Source organism: Corylus avellana, chromosome ca7 (genome assembly GCF_901000735.1).
Source record: "Corylus avellana chromosome ca7, CavTom2PMs-1.0".
NCBI classification, from domain to species: domain Eukaryota; kingdom Viridiplantae; phylum Streptophyta; class Magnoliopsida; order Fagales; family Betulaceae; genus Corylus; species Corylus avellana.
In genome coordinates, this window is record NC_081547.1 from 603,778 (window position 1) to 626,885 (window position 23,108).

At 37.0% G+C, this 23,108-nt stretch overlaps 3 protein-coding genes, 1 long non-coding RNA gene and 1 pseudogene across 4 annotated transcripts; 2 read left to right on the top strand and 3 right to left on the bottom strand.

The window, feature by feature from the left end:
- Positions 1–1,268: 1,268 nt before the first annotated feature.
- On the bottom strand, positions 1,269–5,599 carry LOC132188494 (gamma carbonic anhydrase 1, mitochondrial-like). The gene is made up of 5 exons (XM_059602971.1): positions 5,389–5,599; positions 3,940–4,083; positions 2,842–2,967; positions 2,593–2,744; positions 1,269–1,856 (listed from the first exon to the last, which is right to left on the bottom strand). Exons 1-5 carry the CDS (start codon positions 5,501–5,503, stop codon positions 1,578–1,580), a joined length of 816 nt encoding a protein of 271 aa, XP_059458954.1. The 5' UTR covers positions 5,504–5,599; the 3' UTR covers positions 1,269–1,577.
- A 1,208-nt stretch (positions 5,600–6,807) lies between these two features.
- LOC132186756 (soluble inorganic pyrophosphatase-like) lies at positions 6,808–10,977 on the bottom strand. The gene is made up of 9 exons (XM_059600790.1): positions 10,871–10,977; positions 9,820–9,970; positions 9,608–9,636; positions 9,093–9,158; positions 8,483–8,590; positions 8,315–8,380; positions 7,567–7,687; positions 7,205–7,286; positions 6,808–7,038 (listed from the first exon to the last, which is right to left on the bottom strand). Exons 2-9 carry the CDS (start codon positions 9,950–9,952, stop codon positions 6,996–6,998), a joined length of 648 nt encoding a protein of 215 aa, XP_059456773.1. The 5' UTR covers positions 9,953–9,970; positions 10,871–10,977; the 3' UTR covers positions 6,808–6,995.
- Positions 10,978–12,760: 1,783 nt separating this feature from the next.
- On the top strand, positions 12,761–15,219 carry LOC132187030 (protein RER1B-like). The gene is made up of 4 exons (XM_059601182.1): positions 12,761–12,918; positions 13,506–13,885; positions 14,629–14,809; positions 14,899–15,219. Exons 2-4 carry the CDS (start codon positions 13,539–13,541, stop codon positions 14,944–14,946), a joined length of 576 nt encoding a protein of 191 aa, XP_059457165.1. The 5' UTR covers positions 12,761–12,918; positions 13,506–13,538; the 3' UTR covers positions 14,947–15,219.
- A 1,584-nt stretch (positions 15,220–16,803) lies between these two features.
- On the top strand, positions 16,804–19,435 carry LOC132188159 (uncharacterized). The gene is made up of 5 exons (XR_009440858.1): positions 16,804–17,066; positions 17,173–17,272; positions 17,762–17,960; positions 18,885–19,038; positions 19,152–19,435. It is a non-coding gene; the product is annotated as an uncharacterized LOC132188159 (long non-coding RNA).
- Positions 17,854–22,731, bottom strand: LOC132188158 (uncharacterized; annotated as a pseudogene).
- Positions 22,732–23,108: the final 377 nt, after the last annotated feature.

Genomic DNA, 23,108 nt, shown 5'->3' on the forward strand with positions numbered 1-23,108 from the left:
TGGCGGGCACATAGTTGGACATGGAGCCAACTAAATTATACAAATCCATGCTGTATATACTATTTGTAGTATCGTAAAGGTTAAAGAATTCCTTAACCAATTAGAAAAACATATCACAAAACATGACCCAAAAATCGTAGTAATTGAATGACAAGTCATATTTTGATTGTGAAAGTTTAGAAATCGTAAAATTTGTTCAAGGGTTAATTTTATTTTATTTTTTAATTTTAAAAGAAAGGATCAAGTCTTATTCTAAATTTGAATTTAGTCTATTAAACCCATGTGTTTTAGAGCATGTGATTCTCAAATGCATTTTAAAAAATGCATGTGAGAATTATGTACTCTAAGAACATATGTATTTCATCAATTGAAAAATTCAGACTTTTTTAGTACGTAAGAATAGACCCACCATCCACCTCCCAACCCATTAATGGTCATTGTCGACCAACTGGTCGGGCCCAATTCATTGCTAACAACCTCGACGATGGGCTGAGGTGGACAACGGTTGAAGACAACAGAGGGCGGAGAATGGCGGAAACAATAGCCATAGATGGTAAAGAATGGGTTATTGCCTTATTGGTGATAGGCGAGCCTAGACGATGGCCGGTGGTGGGTTGAACAGAGTGGTGGTCGACAATGAACTTCGATCTGGTGGCTGTGACCATTAGATTGGGTGATCCAACCACCCTTGCACGTTGGTTGAGGGTGCCACCAACTAGGTTGAGAAGAGAGGCTGATTTTATTCCAGTTAAAAATTTCGTCGTGTGGTGAATATTCAATGCCAGCTTCTTGTTGTATTCCTAATCATCATTCCTATCAAATGCAGCCTTCATTTTTTGCCAACATTTTTAAGCAAATGGTCATTATTAGCTTAACGATGATGTTCGAATCATTCGTAAGGTTATTAATGATAGCTCTCTAGGGAAATGGCAGGCTCGGTTGGGGTTAAGGGCGAACCAATAATGGCTCTCCACCGATCCAATGATAGCCTATTGAATTGCATCTTCCCATTTATGATGACCCATGCAACAAAATTTGTTTATTTAAGCCTCAATTTATTATATCTAATTTATGGTTTTATCCAAAACTGGGTATAGTCTACAGATCCGGATCTTCAACTAACAATCCGGACAATAAATATGAAAAAGTTTTTATAAAACCCACCTGCCCAACCCCAACCTGCCTCTCTTCCTTTTTCCTATTTGCACAACAATGAACAAGAGTTAGTGGGGGAGGATAGGGAACATAGTCATTTCAGCAAGACATGATAATGTCCAATATACCAGATTCCGTGTTCTTTATTCTGAAAATAACATATGTAAAGCAATTGAACTCTACAACTACAGATCTGTGAGAACTGCACCAATGACTCGAGCATCAAAATACATGTTCCATCGTAGCAGTTTTTCTCAATAAACAGAAAATGAAGTTTCTGGTCAGCCAGAGATGATGAACAGAGCCATATGTCAGAACGTTGATACTCCGACCCAGCTCCCAAAAATTATTGGAAATGAAAAGCAGCTGTTCTCCATAAATCCGGATATAACAAAAACATCATCTTGACAACAAATCTGATTTTAAGAAGCTTTTTGTACTTTATCTGGAAGGATATTATCAGGAAGGATAAGCTCTGGAGGTGTTTCACGCACAACACCCAGCATTGAGTCATAGTCCTCATCACGGCGAGCAAATTTCTTGCGAATTAGCTTCTCAAATTCAATCTCATCAAAGCTCTTTGCATTTTCAGCTGCATGAACCTGTGCCAAGTTGGAATAGTTTAGAGCTGACTGGGAGATGAAGGCCATCTCTTCTTCTGTGAGTTTCCTGAGGAACCTTGCTGGATTACCTCCCCACACCTGCAGTAACAATTTCAAAGCTTTAAATAGGTCTATCTATTTGTATAAATGAATAAAGCCACATTTGCTAAGAGAATAAATATGAAGCTCAAACTCAAGGCATCCATATATGGTAAGAACTCCTAGGGACTTAACAGCAAAATCAGGCAGGAGCCTGAGTGAACTAAAAATTACAAGTCCAAAACCTTCAAAAATCAATTAATTGCCACAGAGAGAGAGAGAGAGAGAGAGAGCTAAAATTTGGAACGCATTCAAAAAGAAATGCTACCATATACCACATTTCAACTTCCAAGTACATGACATAAAATTTGATTACTTAACCACATGGCTTTATTGTAATATATAAATAATCAAATTACAATCAATACATTTAAAAGTATAATATCAGAACCGGTAACCTTGACTAAAAGATGAAGGGCAGCACTAGGGTTAGTAGAAACAGACTCAGATTTCTTTTGACTACCTTAAAGGTTCTAACTTCTAAAATCTCTCATCGAAGTAGAATCAAGGTTCATCGCCTGAGGCACCCTAAGGCGCCACATGTTGAGCCTACCTCAGCTTTGGGCCAAAAGTATCCCAGGTTACACTATTTAATAACATTGGGCACAAACCCACTGCAGTTGTTCATTTGGCTAGACTTCCTATGTAAACTTCAATACAAGATTTCATGACAGAGAATAATACAAGACAAAAAACTATGCCAAATTCCGGGGACATGAATGGGATGTGGACCAACCTCTCCACAGGGAATCCTTGCGTTCTGTCTTACAAGGGCTCCAGCAGCAACCATGGCATATTTTTCAACATATACCCCGTCAAGCAAGGTTGCACCCATACCAACAAATGCCTCATCCTCAACAGTACATCCATGTAAGACAGCACTATGACCTGCCAAGTTCAAATTGAAACTGTAATGCAAAATCCTCATGGAACCCACATCAAGACCATGTTGATAACATTTTCAATGTAATCACATGTTACCCACCCACAGTAACATTGTCACCAATTATGGTTGGTAAAACTTTCCCACTCAAATTAGATTTTGCCACGTGAACAAGGGAGTTGTCTTGAATATTTGTTCCAGACCCGATGCTGATTCTGTTAACATCACCTTCAAAGAAGAAATCACAATCAGACAAGAATAAGCAACTTATGGCATGCATACGCGCATGCACAAAGAAGAAAATGAACAAACTCATCACATATGAATAGTTTCAACAGAGTAACATTAATCATTCAAACAAATTTAAAATAAAAACTGAGAGACCAAAAAGAAGTTGCTTTTGATTAAATGTGCACATATAACAGCTTATGTTGTCACTTTGACGCCATATGCTCTGATTTCCCCAGCTTCTTTTAAAATCTTAGTAAAAATGCGTGGTTCAGTAATTTTCAGTTTTGTGCATCACATATAGAGGTGAGAAGGTTGTTCAGCTAAATGTGTAACACGTTATCCTTTCCAATAAGTAGATAATGTTTCAATGCATAGAGATGAATATAGTACTAAATATTCCTAAAGTTTTCTTCATTACTTCTGTTTTTCTTTTCCTCATAATTTCCTTCCTTTTCTTCATTGGTAAATAGGGATAGCAACCCTCAAATTTCACTGCCTTTCACTTCTATATTTAGTACAGGTCATTCTTTAGATAAGATATATCCAAAATTCTGCTGACATTAACCTTTTCTACTTTATTATTCTAAACAAGTATTATAGTTGTGGTAACAGATGTATAAGTAGAGGAATTTGGTTTCCATATTATATGTTTGTTCTTTTTCGCTGCAAACACTAAATAAGAACATATCAGAGTATCCACCATGGCAACATGCAGTCATTTGAACATAATGACAACATTCACTGTAAAAATTACAAGCACTACAGTGGAACATTAGAAATTATCATGAGAATTATACAACAACAATATGAATCTAGAAATATACATAGGAATCTGCAATTGTGCTCTTTTATTATCTCAACACCAGTTGGAAAAATAAAGTAGAAAGAAGTCAAGATTTAAGAGCCTGTGGTTTAGAGATTTAGGCAGCCTAAACATCCTTAACTTTCATTTTGGTACAGCATGCATACCTCTCAAAACACATCCATACCAAACAGAAGAACCTCGTCCCACCTGAACATCACCAATGATAGATGCACTTGGGGCCACAAATGCATCCTTATCAACAACAGGAGCTTTGTCAAATACGTTCATGAGTGTCCTATGCCTAGACACTACAAAAACCAATATAAAAATCAGTTATAAAAACCCAAGTTAATAATTTTAAGAGGGCATTCAAAGTCGAGAGGAATAAGAATTAAAACAATGGAAGTTAACCAAAGATAAAGAATCTTATGCATGAACATGGAGATGATGACAGACAATTCCAGAAAAGCATTTAACTAAGTGGGTAAAGCCTAGTATTCTTAAGCCCATAGTGGAAAAAGAAGCAACGCCTTGCAAGAGAACTAATAAAAACAAAGACTTAGTTCACATAGAACATGATCTCCAACAAACAAAAAACAGGATCCCATAATAAAAACAACCAAAGTAATATTCTATAAATCACGCTTCATGGTCACTGAATCCAAGTAGTGCAAGCAAAAGGGACAACAAAACTAATAACCGTAAGCAACAGCATTGTTAGGTATAACCAATATCCAAAAGCTCCAAAGTTGATTGACCGCAGAAAGTGAGGCCCTTAAACTTATCCCATTCTAAGCTGGCCCAATTTAATGCCCATATCCCAAGATCATAAAAATCTACCACGCTTTACTGACGGCAGCTTTTACTCTGAATCTGTTAGCCCTTTTCTCACTTTTGTGGCAGCATTGGTAGCCCTTTCCACAGGTTGCCAAATCCGAGATTTGAACAGGTGATGATCAGCTCCGATACCAATGTTCGGTACCTATTCAATAAGCAAAAAGATTCAGAGCTGAAAAAAGGCACAAAGTTGGCCCTTTAAACCTATCACAAGCTAGGCTTGCCCAATCTAGTGCTCATACCCAAATTGGGCACCCCCACCAGCATCATAACAAACATCCCTTTAGATACTGCGATCAATAGTGAAATCCAAGCAAGAATTTAGCAAGTTATCCAATCTGATAACAACTCCGAAAATCACCTACATAGAACTCCGTATCATCAAAGATAGAAATGGGAACAAAAAACTCATATTCTTTCTCTCTTCTTTCCTTTGCGTTACACCTATCTTTCCCATTATAGCCTTTTCAACCATATACATCTTTCCGTCTTCCCAAGCAGAGCATTTTTATAGCACGTTGAGAAAAATGTATCAACAAAGCTTAACGCGTAACACAACCAGCTCTATATACAGAAACTGACCAGCTAACTGGACTCGATGCCACACACATAAATTAAGAAGAAAAATTGTCAAATAAAACAGTCACATTTCGTTTTTCTAAGTATCAGATTACACTAATTACTTCAAATTTCGCTGATCCGTTTGATTCTAGCATGGAATTTCGGGGTTTCTAGGGTTTAGGATTAGCAAAGATCCTCAAAAAGAAAGGACGTACGTTGTTCTTGGAAGTAGTAGTTGCCTTGGAGGCGGCAGCCGAGGCGGTCAATGGCTTGGCCGGTCTCGCGGATCCAGAATCCGACGGTGTAGATTGCTTTTCCCAGCGTTCCCATCTTCCCTCTGCAAATGAACGGTCAGACTGGGACTTGTTCCTCAATGGCCAGTGCAAGTTTAGGTGTGCATAACGAGTGGTACCTTGCAGCTCAGGACGTCTTTTCTACAGTTACTTTTCCTGCAATTAATATGACTGATCTGAGGTCTTTCGCCACCTGTAAGACTTGGATTTTGCCAGGCAAGCCGCCACCTCAGACTTGATAAAGTATTTTTTTTAAGAAAAAAATTGGATTGAAGCTTTAGAATAAAACATGTATACATTTTAAATAAAATTAATAAAACATACGATTTTTATTTGTATTTTTTAAAATTTATTTGATAACGTGCTTTAAAAACAAATTACAATTTATTAAAACACGATTTATATTATGAATGGTTTCGAACTTTTCTTAGATTAATATTATACATCACACTTTGATCTTACATTCATGGATGTAATAATGTCTTTTATATATATATGAAAATAGTATTACTCGCTCAAAAACAAATTTTATTATCTCATACTGCCAAATGCCAATAAGCCTACATTAATGCCAAGTGCATATGTAAGAGCATGCATATGTAAGAGTATAATTTAATATATTAAATCATACTCTTCCATATGCACTTGGCTTAAATTACGATATACTTTATTTTTCCGCAACAGGTAGAAATAAGATTGAAGACTTAGCAATACGTGCAAGGGTTAAAAGACACTTTCAGGTTTTTTTTTTGCTTACATGTATGCACACCGAGAGAGAAAAATTGAGAAAGAAAATTCGAACTAATGATCTCCGCTTCATAAGACGTGATCTTCAATTAATTAAGTTACCCTCAAAAAAAAAAAAAAAAAAAAAAAAAAAATCGGTTGACATTGCATTGCAGCGGCATATGAAATGATAGTCAGCACAGTGTCTCAATTCATAGGAAGCACTTGGATTATATTTACATTATGGACACTAGTTAGGTCTAAGGTCACATTCCCGATCAGATTCACTGAACAAAGGCATTATATATGACCCCATGAAACAAATCACCTGGAAAGTTGTGAGGCTTCCCTTATTTATCACATTGGTCCTCAGTTTTTCACCAATAACCACCATCACAAAAGGAATTTGACAAAAGTGCAATGCTAGAAACTACATGTGTGACAATTCTAACCAATCCTTAGATCAATCGTTGTTAAAAAAAAAAAAAAAAAAAAAAACACCCTAAGATTTTGTTAGGACTGTCACGTTATTGTGGGATAAACATATAATTTCTAGCATTACTCGTGAAAATAAACAACTTGAAGGAACCTAACTTCAAGTCAAATCCCTTTACAGAAGCAGCAACCAACATATAGATATCTATAGAAATTATTATAATAATAACAAGAGTACAGCATAATCACCATTTATGACTAATGAGTACTTAGTGATATAAAATTTGTGCAGACAGGCATGCAGCAAGAAGTCTATCAGCCTATGATAATTTCGTGGTCACTGTCATTCTAATTGGTTTCCAGATAAGTTACTGCCTCAAGCTTTCAACAATGTAAGACGCATACAGGTCCCTGCAACAGAAAACATTCATGTAAGAGAAACAATGATTGGTCATAAGTTCCAGAAAATACAATCTTTAATAGCACAAAAAATATAAATTTATTCACAAACAGAAATTAAAAAAGCAAATCATTGAGTTTTGATTTCATACAAAAGAAAATATCTCAATAAACTCACATGGAGTACTTGATGGCTTCGATGGCAGGCTCGGCTGGCAGGAAGTCTTCCACAGCAACCTTCTTGTTCTCATTCTTTTTGTCTATCATTAATTCCAAATGAAGGATATACACAGCAGTGGAGAAGATATTGTGAACGAATAACCAGAATTCAAAAATAAACGAAGTATCTAGTAAGAGTTGCTATGAATGCTTTGCAATAAATTTATTGGGCAAATAAAATCATGCAAGGGTACATGCAACAGCGTTGAAATATGTCAACCTTTAAGCTAATAAGCACAAGCTAACCCCCCTCTCCCAAAAAATAAAAACTAAAAACAAAGTTTAAGAGAAAGTTTGCATGGTAAATAAGTGAGAGGATACAGTCCTCAAAGAAGCGGCGGATTTCAGCAAGGCGGTGTGGAGGAAGCTCCTTGATGTCCTTATAATGGCGGAACTCAGGGTCGTCAGCACATACTGCTATGATTTTGTCATCCTTTTCACCCTGCATCAGAATTGTTACAATTGCTAATTCCTCTTTCAAGTTTGTCCCAAATCAGATGCCCGGAAAGAGAGCAGAAAACATTGAATAATTTGAAAATTTTGGAAGCTAGCTGATAAAATCATAGGAAAAACAACAGCACTTCCTTGGCTATTACTTCACTGAAGACCTTGTACAGTTGTACCATTTTGAATATCGCCGACCTCCCTTAAGAGTGGCATGTGGATATACCAGATTCTTTTCAAGCGTTTCTGTTTTTCCACCAGTAAGCAATTAAATTGACCATATTACTCCTAATCAGATACAGAACAGGCTATTGATGGGTCGAAAGCAACCGATATTCCAAGGTTATTGATACTATACCAATACCAGAGGAATTCATTCACCCTTTCATCAAAGGACTTGGACCTCAACATCAAGCCAAATTCAGGTAACCCAAGTGGGCTAAATAAAACAATGCAGGAATATAGTCCACATAATACAACCGGAAAAGGAGAAAATTTGTACAGTAACATCCTTGGGCAGCTAATATTTATATTTACCCGACAGCCCCTTAATTGTGAGTTAAGGTGCCTTTAAAATAATAAACAATAGTCAGAACCACACAGGCAGGCAAGATAAATCCTTTACCTGGTCAATCATAGGCATTAATCCAATAGCACGAGCACGAAGGAAAGAACCAGGTAGCACAGGCTCCTATAGAAAAAGAAAGTCCAAGAATAGAGTGTTTTAAGTTCAGAAATTTAAAAATCTGATGTTATTTTCATTGTGGCAAAGTGGGATGTGTAAAAATGCTACCTGCATCAGTACCAGGACGTCCATAGGATCACTGTCTTCACAAATGGTTCGTGGGATGAAACCATAGTTGTGTGGATAAACAACTGATGAGTAGAGAATACGATCAACCTATTTTAAGGACTCATATGCTTTAGTTATCTACTTCATGTAGCTCATATACAAATTGACAATAACACACGAACATCCTAGCACACTATTATAAGCAAGAGCACTGACATGGTATTTGTGTTATGAAATCTAATTACAACATGATCTAATGTGCAGGAAAGAGGGCATAGTTTGGCATCAATTGTTTTATTATGGATGATCATAACATGATTTTCCCATAATCTTACTTGCAGGAATTATACGATTTGATAACCTTGTCAAAGAGGTAAGCGGTCACCTTCTCTAAATAACTGATATGAATTATCAAATGATAGAATTAGCATCTGGTTAGATTTTAAGGCTATATGAAATACTTCATGACAACTATACTTATTTAAAGATGTTAGGGAATACAACTATTTTGAGTGTAACCTAAATAAGAACACCAATCAAGTTTGCTACAATGACAATGCATATGGACAGGAACATATTGGACAAGTTAAAATGGGAAGAGAACTCATACTTTTATAAGGCCACTTGTCTTGTCAAGCTCGTACTTAACCTTGCTGCCTTTCCCAATTTCAACAACCTGCACAGAAATTCAGAGTTGGATCTGAAAGCCAGAAATATTTTTGAGATACAACATATGATTCTTTATATACTGAGAAAGATATACATGGCACCAGGCTTAATTATAATAAAACCGTATTTAGGGAATCACTAACATAATTCCAGCAGGATCCCTTTAGCATTCTGCTCAGCATGTGTTGTTGAAAAGAAGGGTCCTCATAGGTTAAATAAACCTGTTCTTTTTTGTTTACTTTCTTATCCACCTCACTAATGAACAAACACACAACTCTCAGCCACTTCTCCTTAACGTAGATATGATATGGAAGTTTGATGGATTTGAGTGAAAGCAACAAGATACCACACATATTTCTTGCCAAAATGCTTATACACCCCTAAGTAAGAAACAAGTACTATCTAAAAGTTTCTTTTGAAGTTCACAACAATGAAGATTGAGGACACAATACTTACACAGTTGAAAACTGCTGGAGCACCTGGCCCTGCATGGATAAAAAAATTGAGCATTATTACCCAAAGATGTAAAATTGCAACATGTGAAGTATGTGACAGTTCAAAAAGGACCTTACTGCAAGTACGTGAGATTAGAGTGTTTCACTGAGCACAAGAGTCACATTGACATCCATTTAAAGTAGAAGTAAACTAAAAGGTGCACTGAATTTTACCAATCTCCAAGTCATGCCAGGGATGAGCAGCAACAGATCTTCGAGACATTGAAGAAAGGATTCTCTCATTGAGAACCACTTGTGGGAACCCTGACGAATTTTTCCCACTTGCTTCTCCAAAATGGTTAGCCATATTCACCCTTCACGATACCTTAAGAAGTATAAAGAGTGGAATCATACAACCATCCTCAATAAACCACAATTCTTTTTAATTAATCATTTGGAAGTAAAAACAATCATGCAGAAGAACTGGAAAGCATCTGCAGTAGCAGAAAAACAATCGGACTGTAACGAAGAAGAATATCCTTCACCAATAGAACAAGTGCCAACAATGCCTATATCCAAACAGAGACTGAAATAAGAATCCCGGAACTTTCTATGAATTCAACTCTACGAAATGAGCACGCCCACGCTGGGCCTAATTTTGCACAACAGAAAAACCAAATTTAGAATCAGCGGATTCGTAATATAAGCATGGCAAAGGAATTTCAATTAATTGGTAAACAATAACAAACAAAATTTTAAAAAATAAGCCCAACATTTCTTTAACAACAATTACTACTCATTTAACCCGACTAGTGTATCACCCTAGTGATCAGCAACATATGGATCATAAATCATTCAGATTAGCAAAAAGAAAGAAAACAAAAAGTTGGGGAGGCATTATCAACAAGGCTAACTATACAAGTATAAGTGACAAACAAATCAAGAGATTAACAATCAAAACTAAACTAAAAAGAGAACAATCACAGTTTTCATGCAAACTCAAACACACCCAGAGCGAGAAACCCACATGCAAATCATCAAAAAAACACACACAGGTAATGAAAACAAACCCCATGACACAAATCAACAGATATTACAAAATTACGTCTAGATTCAGTCTCTTTAAAGGGTTTTCATCAAATGGGTATCCACCAAAGTTGTTCTCTCAGGCGAACAAAACACGTACAAACACAACACACTCACCAGAAATAAACAAAAAATAATCAAATCAAAACAAAAGATAAGAGTTCTTTACGGCAATGGGAAAGGGATAAGGAGCACTCACAGACGACCACGGAAAAACCGTGAACACAATGCTTCGGTTACTGTACGTGTATTGCAATTTTCAAGCTTATATATATATATAGTGAGAGCTCTAAGCTTATGTATTAGATTTTAGCTGTACATAATGAAAGCTTAACAGTGGACTCATTTCTCAGCTGTCAGTCATAAGTCAACACTCATCGTCCGATGTGATCGGAGTGAATCGGACGGCTGCGGGTGCGGATATGTGTCAGCTTGATTTTCTCTCGAATTTAGACACATTCGAAAATAGCGTGTATCAAAAGCGACAGTGCGGTTATGGTCACTTGGATCACAGAGCAAGGTCCAATCACCACCTCACACGTAAGGAATTAGTCAAAAAAACATTTAATGGCTTTGAGTCTTGAGAGCCTCGGGAAGGTATATGCCAATCCACTTTTCAACTTGCTTTGTAATATTCTGGATGCCTTTTTTTTTTTTTTTTTTTTTCAGGGAAAGAAAATACGTGTAGTTTTATGATTCAACACACAAAAAAAAAGAAAAAAGAAAAAAAAAAGGGGAAAGCATTTACTCCTAGCCTCATGATATGAATTGAATTAGATTCTCCCAAGCCTTCTGGATCATCAAATTGTCCCCTATTCTCTATAATACTTTATTGTTTTTTCAAAAGAACTAAACGAATTTAAATATACTTTGTTTACTTCATAATATAATGTCATGGGACTAGCGGTGAATGGTGATTGTTGGAGATAAAATCAGCTGGCCAGGAGCGAGGCAAGGAGTCACCAGCAGCAGGTCGCTCGTTGAGCCCGTGTTGCCTAGGTGGCATATCGTGGGGGGCCCATTGTGCATGTCCCATTTATTGTATAATCCCGCTATCTATGGTAACCACTATGTACAGACCTGACTCAAGCACGCCTCTCCAGTATGAGAGGTATCGGCCACGCCTCACCACCGACAGGGATGAGCCCACAGCGAGACGAGGCCAAACCGACCCAATCCAATGACACACGTACAAGGAGAAAGGTCAATTTGATAAGCGCACGTCTTAGTACAATCAAGCCATCCCTTGTAAAATATTGTACTGTGTACACGTATGCAAAATGTGCAGTAATCGAATGTGTATATATATATATATATATATATATATATATATATATATATGAGACATGCACTGCTAATGAGGACATGAATTTATTCATAGAAAAAAGCTCTTAGCTTTCAAAAACTCCATCTTCTCCATCTCTCTTCTAAGTTCAATATCTCTCTATTTATCAATAATCATCCCATGCACTGCACCACCTCAATTCAACCCAGGTTCTTTGGGTGACCACAAACAATGACGGACCTAATGGGGGATTGAGAGTGGCCTTGGTCCCTCCCAAATCACAAGAAAAAAAAAGGTAAAAAAAAAAAACTTAAGGTAAAACAAAAAAATTAATGTTTTCTTGTCAATTGGTCTCTCCCTACAAAAAAATTGGCCCTTAGTCCCTTTTCAAATTGAAACCTGGGTCCGTCTCTTACCGCAAACTGTGTTGACAGCGATGAATGGCAAATAGATGGTAAGGATAATGAAAATAGATGGTACTGGCTAGCAATGTACACAACCCTATACAAGTTAGGAACAATGATTTTATGTCTCAGTATCTGTCTTAAGTGGAGGACAAGTGAATTCTACCCGTTAACTGCCCACAAGTGATCTTTTTTTTGGTGATGGTGAGTCAAGGTTATTCTTCGAAAACGATATATATATATATATATATATATAATGCGGAGGTGATAATATTCACCCGGCTACCTAAAGTATATTACCCGCCCATTTGAGATTACGGGCTGGATTCGTAAATGCCCAAAAACCGGCCCATTGTAGAGGCCTAAAAGCCATGGGAGTAGGCATTTTCCTTGTAGTATATGCGGCTCAAAGTCCTCCTACTCTCGTCCTCTCTCAAATTCCATTTCCCAGCACAGAGAGAGATCACTCAGCGCATGGTTAAGACTTGTAAATTTACTATCTACCTCCTCCAGTTTACGCTCTAAACCCCGGCTCCAAGACGTCTCAAAGATCACCTGGTAAATTCCTAGTTTTATCTTCTACTGTTAATCGTTTTTGTCTCTTGGTTAATTCCGATTGCAAACCTAATTAGTTAAATAATTTCCATGCTACTTAATCTTAGTAATTCCTTCGGTGTTTCGTTGAAATTATTGAAGAATTGCGTAAGCCCTCTGTTTGGTTATGGGGAAAAGTTGAGGGTTTTTTTTTTTTGGGTGCATTATTGTCATTTTTTTTTTTCTCACTATGTTAACGAATCCGATAACCAAGCGGGCAAAATAAATATTTGGGTTATATATATATATATATATATTTCATTTACCTTTTTCTGTAAAAACCTATAACATGAGGTCGGTTTGGTTGCTGAGGAAAAAGATAGAAGAGTAAAATGTTGATACTCTGTATTACTGTAATGCGAAATAGAAAATCGAAAAACTAGATTGACCCAAAAGGGTTTATTACGCTCAGGTTCTAAAATGAAAACTCACTGTCGCTTTGGTTTGATTATCGCTTATTGTAATTTTCTTATCATACTATTAATTTTCATGAATCTAACTCATTAGCTTTTTTTTTTTTAAAAAAAAAAACTTGTTTATGGGTTTTGTAGAGTTAAGCTGTGCAAATTAAAACCCCAATTTTCATGGAGGGACCAGGAAGTGATTGGACCACAGCAGCGCCGCTTGCCAAGTGGAGAAGCGAGTTTTCGAGGATGTTTCAGTATTATTTGGACCGATCAACGCCTCACCCACTTCAGAGGTGGCTAGGAACATTTGCAGTTGCAATGATTTACGTTTTGCGTGTTTACTATGTAAAAGGTTTCTATGTTGTTTCCTATGGTCTGGGGATCTATGTCTTGAACCTCTTGATCGGGTTTCTGTCACCAAAGATTGATCCGGAGCTTGAAGCTTTGGGTGGGGCTTCTTTGCCAACAAAAGATTCTGATGAATTCAAGCCTTTCATTCGCCGCCTCCCAGAGTTCAACTTCTGGTAATTTAGTATAGACCTACTTGAGCTTGGACATTGGTTCATATTATTGCTTTGGTCTTCATTGTTGTCAGTGCAACTCATAGTGGACGGGTGATTTTTGGTATTATGTAAAGCATCATGTTAGGATGCTTTGCTTTGTTCATTTACCCTGTACTACTCTGCATACTCTTTTAGTTGGAGAATTTTATAGAGTGGTTGAATTTTAAAATTTTAGCACAAATTACGGGTTTAGATGTCAGCTTTTTTTTCATTTCAAACTTCAAATTCTAATTTTTTTCAAACATAGATTGAAGGTCAAGTAAATTGCTAGCGATTTTTTTTTTTAAAAAAAAAATTCTTTTGATAACTTTCTTATTGTCAAGTTCCCAGCTAGAACGTGCTTTGCTTAACATTGACCTTTATATATTACCTGTCAAAACTCAACATGTATAGATATTTTGTTTGGCCTGTTCTACCTTGTAGTTTCTTTGCGATTTCTTTATGTTCCTTTCTTCATATTGTGAAAGACATTTAGAATTCCCCACGTAGTGCTTTTTTGCTTCAGTTTTCTTCTTATCATGCTTTCCCAATTTTCAGATTAGAATTTCCTGGTTCTGGAGCTTTGATGTGTTAATCTAGTGACTTAGTTTTGTGCTTTACATTTGATTGCTTGTTTTACGTCTTAGATACGTCATTGTTTTAGTTATATGAAGTTTCCGTAAGTGCTATTATTTGAGTTAATATATACTGGCTAATGATCTCAGGTATTCCATCACGAAGGCTTTCATTGTTGCATTTGTCTTGACCCTCTTTTCTGTATTGGATGTACCTGTGTTCTGGCCAATCTTGCTCTGCTACTGGGTTGTACTATTTGTCCTCACGATGAAACGACAAATCCTACACATGATCAAGTACAAATATATCCCATTCGATCATGGAAAGCAGGTGAGTTAGTAAAACTTCTGCAGTTGAAATTTTTTGGGGGCTCGTTCATCTCTTGTTGTGCTCATAGCCTTTTCTGTTCATTTTAACAGAGGTATAATGACAAGAAGTCAGCTGGAACTAGTAGCCGTAAAGACTAGAAGATATAAATATGCAGATCCAAGAAAAAGAAGTAAAGAGATGCTGAAGATCTGTATATCGTTCAAGGAGAAACGGGAAATTTGGACTTTGAACATGCTTGTAGATATTTGAACATTCCTAGGAAACATGTACATCACCGTGTGTATAATTGGATTTGGGAAATCATTTTCAGGCAGAAGACCTTCGCTTCTTCTGTAGTTGAGCAAAAACCAATCTTTTCATGCATGTTGAATCAAGATTTTATTTGTTATATGATTTCACAACTTTTTCTATGCTACAACCTGCTAACGAAGGTTAATTAAAAATTGTGTGCTCTGAGCTGCCTTATTTCATCAATGATCTGAGCTCGCACTTTACTTAGTTTTGTATGTCTACTTATTTACAATGTGATTTTCATGATGATCAAACAGTTATTAAAGAAAAAAAGTCTAGTTTTATCCCTAGTTTTGAGATGGAGGTTTTAATTGAGGTTGAGACAAAAGTTTAAATAGTTTCGAGATATATAGGCTTAAAAAGAAAAACCCGGTAAGAATGCACATTCTCAAGTCAAGCAGGGTTCAAGCCCAAGTCAAATGGGAATTGAGCGTCCAATGCCTTAGGTCAAGCGGGGGCCATATGATCAATAGAGCGTTAGGTCGAGTCGGGTTTATACGCTTGACATGCCTTAGGTTGAACGAAGTTTTACGCTCGATATCCTAGGTCGAGTAGGATTGTACGCTGGACACGGCCAAATTAAAAGAGGAGATTGTACATTCGATGACTTACGTAAAGGGTGCATTTGAGGTTATGATTTTTTAAGAATAATTTATATTTTATATTTTTTATTCAATTTCTATAAATAAGATAGAGAGTGTTATAGTACTGCTCAAATGGGGTGATTATAACCGTCCTGTTAACCGCTAACCACTTTGGTAGGTAGTTATTAAAAATTGCTAACAGCCTAAGACGGTTACAGTTAGTGATTTTAGGAGGTAGGGTAAGGCGGTTATAACCGCTAACCGCCTTCATTTATATATAATAATATAAATATATATTAAATATTTTATATTAATAAAATATATTAATTTTTTCATTTGTATTTGAATTAATTAATTAATGGATTTATGTTATTTATGACTATGTATGTGGAATATATAATATGGTATATGATGTTTTGGGTTAAGACTTATTCAAAAACATTGGCCGGCTAAAAAAGTAGAATGTTTTTTTTCATCTTTTTTTTTGAAACATTTTGACTTTAAACCCTTAAAATAAGCTCAAAAAATAGGCTAATTAAAGACAAAAAATACTTAAAAAGCTAAAAAGCCCATATAAAAAAAGCGGTTATAAAATCGAAGTTATTAAATTAAATAACTACTAACCGCAGGTTATAAATAACGCTAATCGCCTATACCATTCCAGTTTGAGCACCTTTATTTGAAAATACGAATTTAAAAAGCAGCAATTTCGGCCGTTATTAAAAACGTAATAATTGTGTTTTACGACCGGGCAACCACCCACCTCAATCGCCGCGCTCTTTCCGCCCAATACCCACCAAGGGGGTGTTTGGCAAATGGGATGGCCTAAACACTGTAGTTGATGTAGATTGATGTGAAAAAAAGTAAGAATGTTTGGTATAAAAAAAATGAAAAAGTGGTATGAAAAAGTGAAAAAGTTTTGTTTTGTAGTGATTTTTTTATTTGAATAATAATAAAAAGTGAATGATTTGATATTAAAAGTGAAAAAGTTAGAATGTTTTGATGTTGATTTTTTTGGGAAATAGTGATGAACAGTGTTTAGCCCATCCCCGTCCCCATTACCAAACAAACCCCAACGAGCGCTTACCAAATACCAATCAATCTCGGGAGGAAGGAATTGAATAGAAGAGAAGGTGTTTGGTAGAATTGCGTTCCTCACTCGACACCTTCATCACATCAAAAACTTCTTTTGCCTCTGTCAGCATATTGCTGGACGCACTTCGCAAAGAGGCTATGCTGACTGAGGCAAAAGAAGTTTTTGATCTGATCGTTATGACCGTAACTTTGGATATACGTTTCAACGCCCGATTTCGCGTGCTGTTGGCTTTGGCGATGGCTATAGCCGCTCCTTTCTACATTGAATCTACGTCTCAACAGTCAAGGTCCGTTTTATTTGACTGTTGCTACTGAAACGTTTTAGGCTGATGAGACATTTGTTCTTCTATTGCATTGGAAGAATCCAGCTGATATATGAATTGATTGCAACAGTTGGAGCTTTCTTTGAGAAACTCAGAGCTTTAGGAGCTCTGGCCCTTGTTGCTTTCTCTTTACTGAAAAGGCAAATGGGCGGCACTGAAGCCCGATCCAGGTGTTTGATTATTGTTCTTCTCCTAGATTTGATGAAGGACATTAACCTTTGTGTTCTTTTTATCTTGTCCAAGAAATTTGAAGATGATCATGCCTTTTGATGTGCACTTGTAAATGATTCATTGATTGAAACAAAAAAACTTTGTAGATTCGATTTCGCATTAGGACTTCTCCTAAATTACCTTATACATGGTTCTGGCGAAGGGCCCAGCCTTGGTGCGGATCCACATCATAAAAAAAAAAAAAAAAAAAAGAAGCTAAAATCTTTGTGGGGAAAAAAGAAAGAAATTAAAGAAGACAACAAATAATCAAATATGACACAATCACTATTCATTAATCTTTCACAAGCAAACCTAACTTAACTAGGAATTTGGCATTTTGGGGAGAGAGAGAAAGAGAGAGAATGTGTGTGCTATCTCTCTCGACTGTTGCAACCCCACACAGAAGCCCTAGGGGCATCTAATTATTTCATTTTGGCTTTTCATTTCAGAATCAAGTAACAGCTGCAGCCACAAGATAACAAGGAGATGAAGATATGTAGCATGTATCAACTATCAGCCAGTCTTGTGACTCTTGTGAAAGCTATACATACTGGCGATTATTGGAACTCTTCCTGTATATACTCATGAACTTGGCCACAAATTCTGCACCAAAGATACAGAAATAACCAGTGAACTGCCTGTATACTGGTGAGTGCTCGGAATATAACTTCCTTATGAAGCAGTTAAGAGCAAGATGCATATCATTATAAATCATGAAATATTTACAATGAGTTTTATTTGTTACCTTCTAATTTCAGTAAAGCAGTTGTTCCTGTTGGGAGTTTCTTACTCTGTAAACAACAAACTTGAGTTATTATCTCCTTGTGAACAACACAATATAACAAAGGAAAAACATAGAACTAACGTATACGTATACCGATGATGAGGGTTCATTTCTAAGTTACCATGACCTTTTCAACAAAACAAAATAACAAAAGATAGCACTCACATAGTAAGCATGCCAATAATAAAGTTCCCTTTTGGTACTCCCCTCAACTCGCTTAAGGAACTGTTCCACTATCTTCTGCATGTTGGAAAAACAACATCTTCACAAAACTGTATTTTGGTAAATATATAGATTGATTATTTTGGCATATTAAATGTATCACCTGGAGGATCAGATTTGGGTGAACAAAATCCAAAAGAAGCTTTTGAAGCTTTCCCCGTATTAAATATAATCTGACAAAACCATAAATGTCGAATTTATATTGGAATTTCTTCACAAGCAATCAAAAGTATGCTACTTGTGGTAGGATTCATAAGTTCCACTTTTAGCTACACCTTTGATTTAGGTGTTGGACTACTTCTTCCCGTTTTATACCCAGATGATAAATTTAAGCAGCCTCTAGAGAATAATCTCATTTCCAGTGCAAGAGACCGAAAGTGTTTTGCAGGATTCCCAAGTGAAGTGCTTCAAACTTATCTCAAACAAAGAAACTGTGTCATTTACTCTTTAAACTTTCAAGCCAACTAGTCATTAGGTATAATGGTAAAGCATATATTCTTTACTTTCATCAAGTTCTGTCAGAATCTTTTAATTGTTTTTTTTCGTTTTCCCATTTGTCTCAACAGACCTCTCCTTCCCTTAAAAAGAAAAACCTACCTCGCTGGTGATGGATCAACTATGATATCTGCAGAAAGTTCCACTAGGACCTCTTCCCATCCAAATGGAATTGGTTGGTCATCGACAAAAGGGTAGCTGCACACAGTGACAGTGTCCTCATAAGTATAATTAATTTATTTGAAACTTGAATTTTTTTTCGTCAGGAACTAACTTGTGTGCTTTGCATGCTTCAAGAGCCATGATTGCTTTTCTCAGGTTCTGCTTTGATTTTGTAGCAATCTTAGCAGCAAAGCTCATGGGTAGATCAAAGTTCTCCTTTCTTGCTATCTGAAGAAGAACCTCCATGATCTGGGATATTGGAGGTTTCAACGAGGATTAAGATAAAGTCAGAAGTGTGGAAGATGGGAGCATACTAGTGTAAAACGCCTATTAGTACACAGTTATAATCCAAAATGAATCTGAAACTTACTTCATGAGTAACAGGAGCATCAACCTTGATAACTTTGCAGCGGTTTTTCACACATTCAAGGATTTCTACATCATCTTCACAGCAGAGTATGAGTTTACAAGCATCTGTGTAACAGTCCATAATCCATTTTATCAGGTGCTGAAGGTTCTCCGCTGCTTTGTCAACCTCATAGAGGACTATCACTGAAAGCAAGAAAAAGGAACCATGTTAGCTTCGAAAGAGCAGGTTAAACCATCAAGAGAAATCGTATATGCGTTTAAACGATGAACCTTTATAATCTGGCTTGAAATTAACATTGCTAACTTCAGGGGTAATTGCATATTTACTGCTTATGTCCTTGACTAATCCCATTAATGCATATTTAGCATTCGCTTCCAAGTTTAGATTGAGCTCTGCATGGTGAGGGCTGGACGTTAATGGAACCACTACTTGCATAGGCCTTCTTTCCTGTCAGTATATAACATGAGCTTCAGCACTGAATTTGGGAGGTAACCGCTAAAACTACTGATTCATTATCAAATTCAAGGAATTGTGGCTACTTAAACTTTAAAACAGCCTTCATTTCTAGGCATGATCAATGCATTCTTTTACCCATAAATAGCATTTTTTATACCTTCCTCTATCTTATAAAGAAATGTTACCTAAGTACACTTATGCTCCATAACATAATAATAGGAGATTTTTGAAATCCCTAGAAAGATGAAATTTTTTAATTAAATGTCATTCCATTGATGCAGATGTGTCATGGCATTAGTTTATGAAATTCCAAGTTTCAATGAGTTTCTGGCTTTTGAAAACATGATCTATGCAGATATGTTATGACATTGGTCGAGTTCAGCACACCTTTGTTCAAGGATTAATAAATGGTCCTTGCAACTTTTTTGATTTTATAGGTAACCGTAATAAGTCAAAACATGGGATTTGAAAGATCAATTTTTGTGAAGTAGTTAAAAAGAATTTTAACTCACAGATTGAATGTCCTTGGTGATATTTCCCAAATTTGTTATTAAAGGGCTCAATAATTGAATGTTATTTTAGTAGAGCATACCTGAATCGGGAAACATCTTAAATCATGGGATAGCTGCATATGAGTTCGATAAAGTAAAGCTAAGGCATCTGGAAATAAGTCCAAGAAAAAGTAACTTAAAATTGTTATTTCATTTGATGACCAGGAACTCACATTCCAACATGCTTCACCATATATTTCACGTAGAAGAGCCATTGTTAGTGCTCTCTTCCCAGAACCAGATGGTCCCTTGAACAAAATATTGGGACAGGGGCCATGAGATACCTAAGAATTCAACACACTGAGTTATTTATAGAAATGGACTGCTGGTAAAACATATGAACATGTTGCATAACATAAAATTGTTAACAGAAATAACTTGCATATGAAACTGGATCTAACTTGCAGAATAAAACAAATAATCCACAAACATAGTGATGAGACAAATATTACAGGAGGAAAGAATTTGCCATCCTAAAATAACTTACAATTTGCTGCAGAAGTCGAGCTTCTTGTTTGTGGCAAGTGAATCCATTCAATGAACCGGGCTGATGTTTATCTCCCCAAAATTGTCTAAGGGTTTCAATCACAAATGCTTTCTCAATAAATGAAGCTTCATCAACTGCTCGACGCGCGTTCAGGTGATTTCAATTTTGTGCAACTCCCCTTCCTAATACGAGCAAACCATGCATCTGTTTGGCTCTTCCTCCTGTTGTCTGTGAATTTTTGCATGCTTCCGCTCTTTCTCCTACTAGTATCACTCATTTGACTACTCTTGTTACTTAGTTTACCACTATTCTTCCCGCTCATAGCAGAGGTAGAGGTCATAGTTGTTTGTGACAAACCATTTCTGGATGAAGTATCTCGGGCATTGTGATCAAAATTATCGGTTGCTCTCAGTCGCGGACGAGTGATAGCATCTCTTGGGGAAAGTAGTATATTAGGCTTTGGGCTGGTCAAATTCCTTTCAAAACCATTATTTTTGGGTAAGACTTTCTTCTGCAATGCCAGCGCCTTGTGGTCACGAGAAAAGAAAATATCACCTGGTGAAATGGATCCTATGCTGTCAATTATCAGAGTATTACCTTTGTGATCACTAGAAAGCTTTGCCTTGGCAATAATTTCATTAAGTTCACCTATTGAAGTTGCTTTTGAAAATGGTGAGGGGTTCCCATAGTCTTTTTTTGGGTCCTCCTCTTTCACTCTGAGTCTTGGAGCAGTCGCTGATCTACGCCTGTGGTTTGTTTTGTCACTCACTCTATTGACTTCAACAAGCTGTGGATGAGCTCCAGTTCCCTCTCTAGTGGGTGTTCTGCGATTCTGCTGTCTACTAGAGCCTACAAAGTCATTCTTATCCAAATTGCGCTCCTCTACTCCAGATTTGTAGGGAGACTTATGTCTCTGATCCTCAGCTCTTGACAACGGACTTAACATTTCTCCGAAATGCAAAACCTGGTAGGGGTGAAAGAGCTTTACCATCATCTCTCGTTGGCTTGTATGGGGACTTAGTACTGCTGTGTCTCCTTCGAGCCGGGCTGGCCGCAGAACCCTTGGCAGGAGACGAGACTTCATATTTGAACCTCGATGAATGCCTCCTGCTGATTCTCATTGGGCTGGTATTTCTCAGCATCACGGTTTTACCTAAAGCTCCATTCTTATCATTGCTCTCATGCCATGGACTTTCATGCCAGTCATTCTCTGTATCAGACGGTTCATAACCACTCCGACTCGGCTTCAACAAGGCCGAGGTACTAGGTTGAGTGGCCCTGCTATACCGCGGCGACTTCTCCATTAGGTTTGCAAATAGAAACTCGCTCCCTGATTGCCTAGAGCTTCATGGAGAAGTTTGAGCGGAAGAGGAATGCTCGAGGGTACTTGCAATTTAGCAAGTATTCGCTTGAGGGCCGCAAGATCAGAAGATTGACGAATAGCTGAAAATGGGTATCAAAGAAAATGGAATTAAGAGCATTCATTTAGAATGAGACGCTTAATTCAATGAATATGCTTTATAAGGATGACAGACACATTGGTGATGACGAAGAAAATGCTTGGAGTTGAGCAACGAGGTTCATCTCCAGTGAATTTACAACTACAAAAACGTTGTCTTTCCTGTAATTACCAAGTTCACCATCGAGGATTCTTTGTCCTTAGGCTACACGACGAAGAAATGTCGAATCAAATGGAATACGTGCGGCTATGCCTACTTCAGCGATCAACTTGTATCGGTTGGAAGTTCACAAAACAGCCGTTATGGACAACGTTTTTTTCTTGTGCTACTTCGCGTCCTTACGACAACGTTTTGTGTCTACCTGAAGTTATAAATTTAGGTGACAATATGTACGCTCGACAGAGATTTCTAGTACACCGTACGCATTGTTCATTCGTGACAGTTTTCCTCTACTGTATCCAAAAAGAGATTTAACATGTTCTACCTACTACCATCTACATTAATGGTGTATACCCAAAAAAATTAGTTCTCTAAAAAATGGGTCTTCCCGGCCCATAATTAACTTAACAAGGCTCATTTCAAATCAGTACTACAGGCAGGGTAAGCCTAGAGAAGCAAGCACAACAACTTTAAGAAGTTAATGCCCGCAATTACACGAATCCTCACACCCTGATGTTTTTGCCTTGGATGACAGACGCGAGACACTTGCTCAAGAGAATGGAGGGCAGATTTCCTAGGCCCTCCTTCCTAACCAACTCAGAGTGCGCTCCATAAAACTAAGGTAGAGTAAGGGCTCATTTGAGAGATAC

Bases quoted from the DNA above. Each gene is read 5' to 3' on its own strand.
- LOC132186756 (XM_059600790.1), bottom strand. From the start codon at position 9,952: ATGGCTAACCATTTTGGAGAAGCAAGTGGGAAAAATTCGTCAGGGTTC. The intron at 8,591-9,092 runs GTATGAGTTCTC...TCCTTAAAATAG, and splicing joins AGACAAGTGGCCTTATAAAA to GTTGATCGTATTCTCTACTC. The intron at 7,039-7,204 runs GTGAGTTTATTG...TTTCTGTTGCAG, and splicing joins GAAGCCATCAAGTACTCCAT to GGACCTGTATGCGTCTTACA.
- LOC132187030 (XM_059601182.1), top strand. From the start codon at position 13,539: ATGGAGGGACCAGGAAGTGATTGGACCACAGCAGCGCCGCTTGCCAAG. The intron at 13,886-14,628 runs GTAATTTAGTAT...TAATGATCTCAG, and splicing joins CTCCCAGAGTTCAACTTCTG to GTATTCCATCACGAAGGCTT. The intron at 14,810-14,898 runs GTGAGTTAGTAA...TCATTTTAACAG, and splicing joins CATTCGATCATGGAAAGCAG to AGGTATAATGACAAGAAGTC.
- LOC132188494 (XM_059602971.1), bottom strand. From the start codon at position 5,503: ATGGGAACGCTGGGAAAAGCAATCTACACCGTCGGATTCTGGATCCGC. The intron at 2,968-3,939 runs GTATGCATGCTG...TCTTCTTTGAAG, and splicing joins GTATGGATGTGTTTTGAGAG to GTGATGTTAACAGAATCAGC. The intron at 1,857-2,592 runs GTTGGTCCACAT...TTGTTACTGCAG, and splicing joins CAAGGATTCCCTGTGGAGAG to GTGTGGGGAGGTAATCCAGC.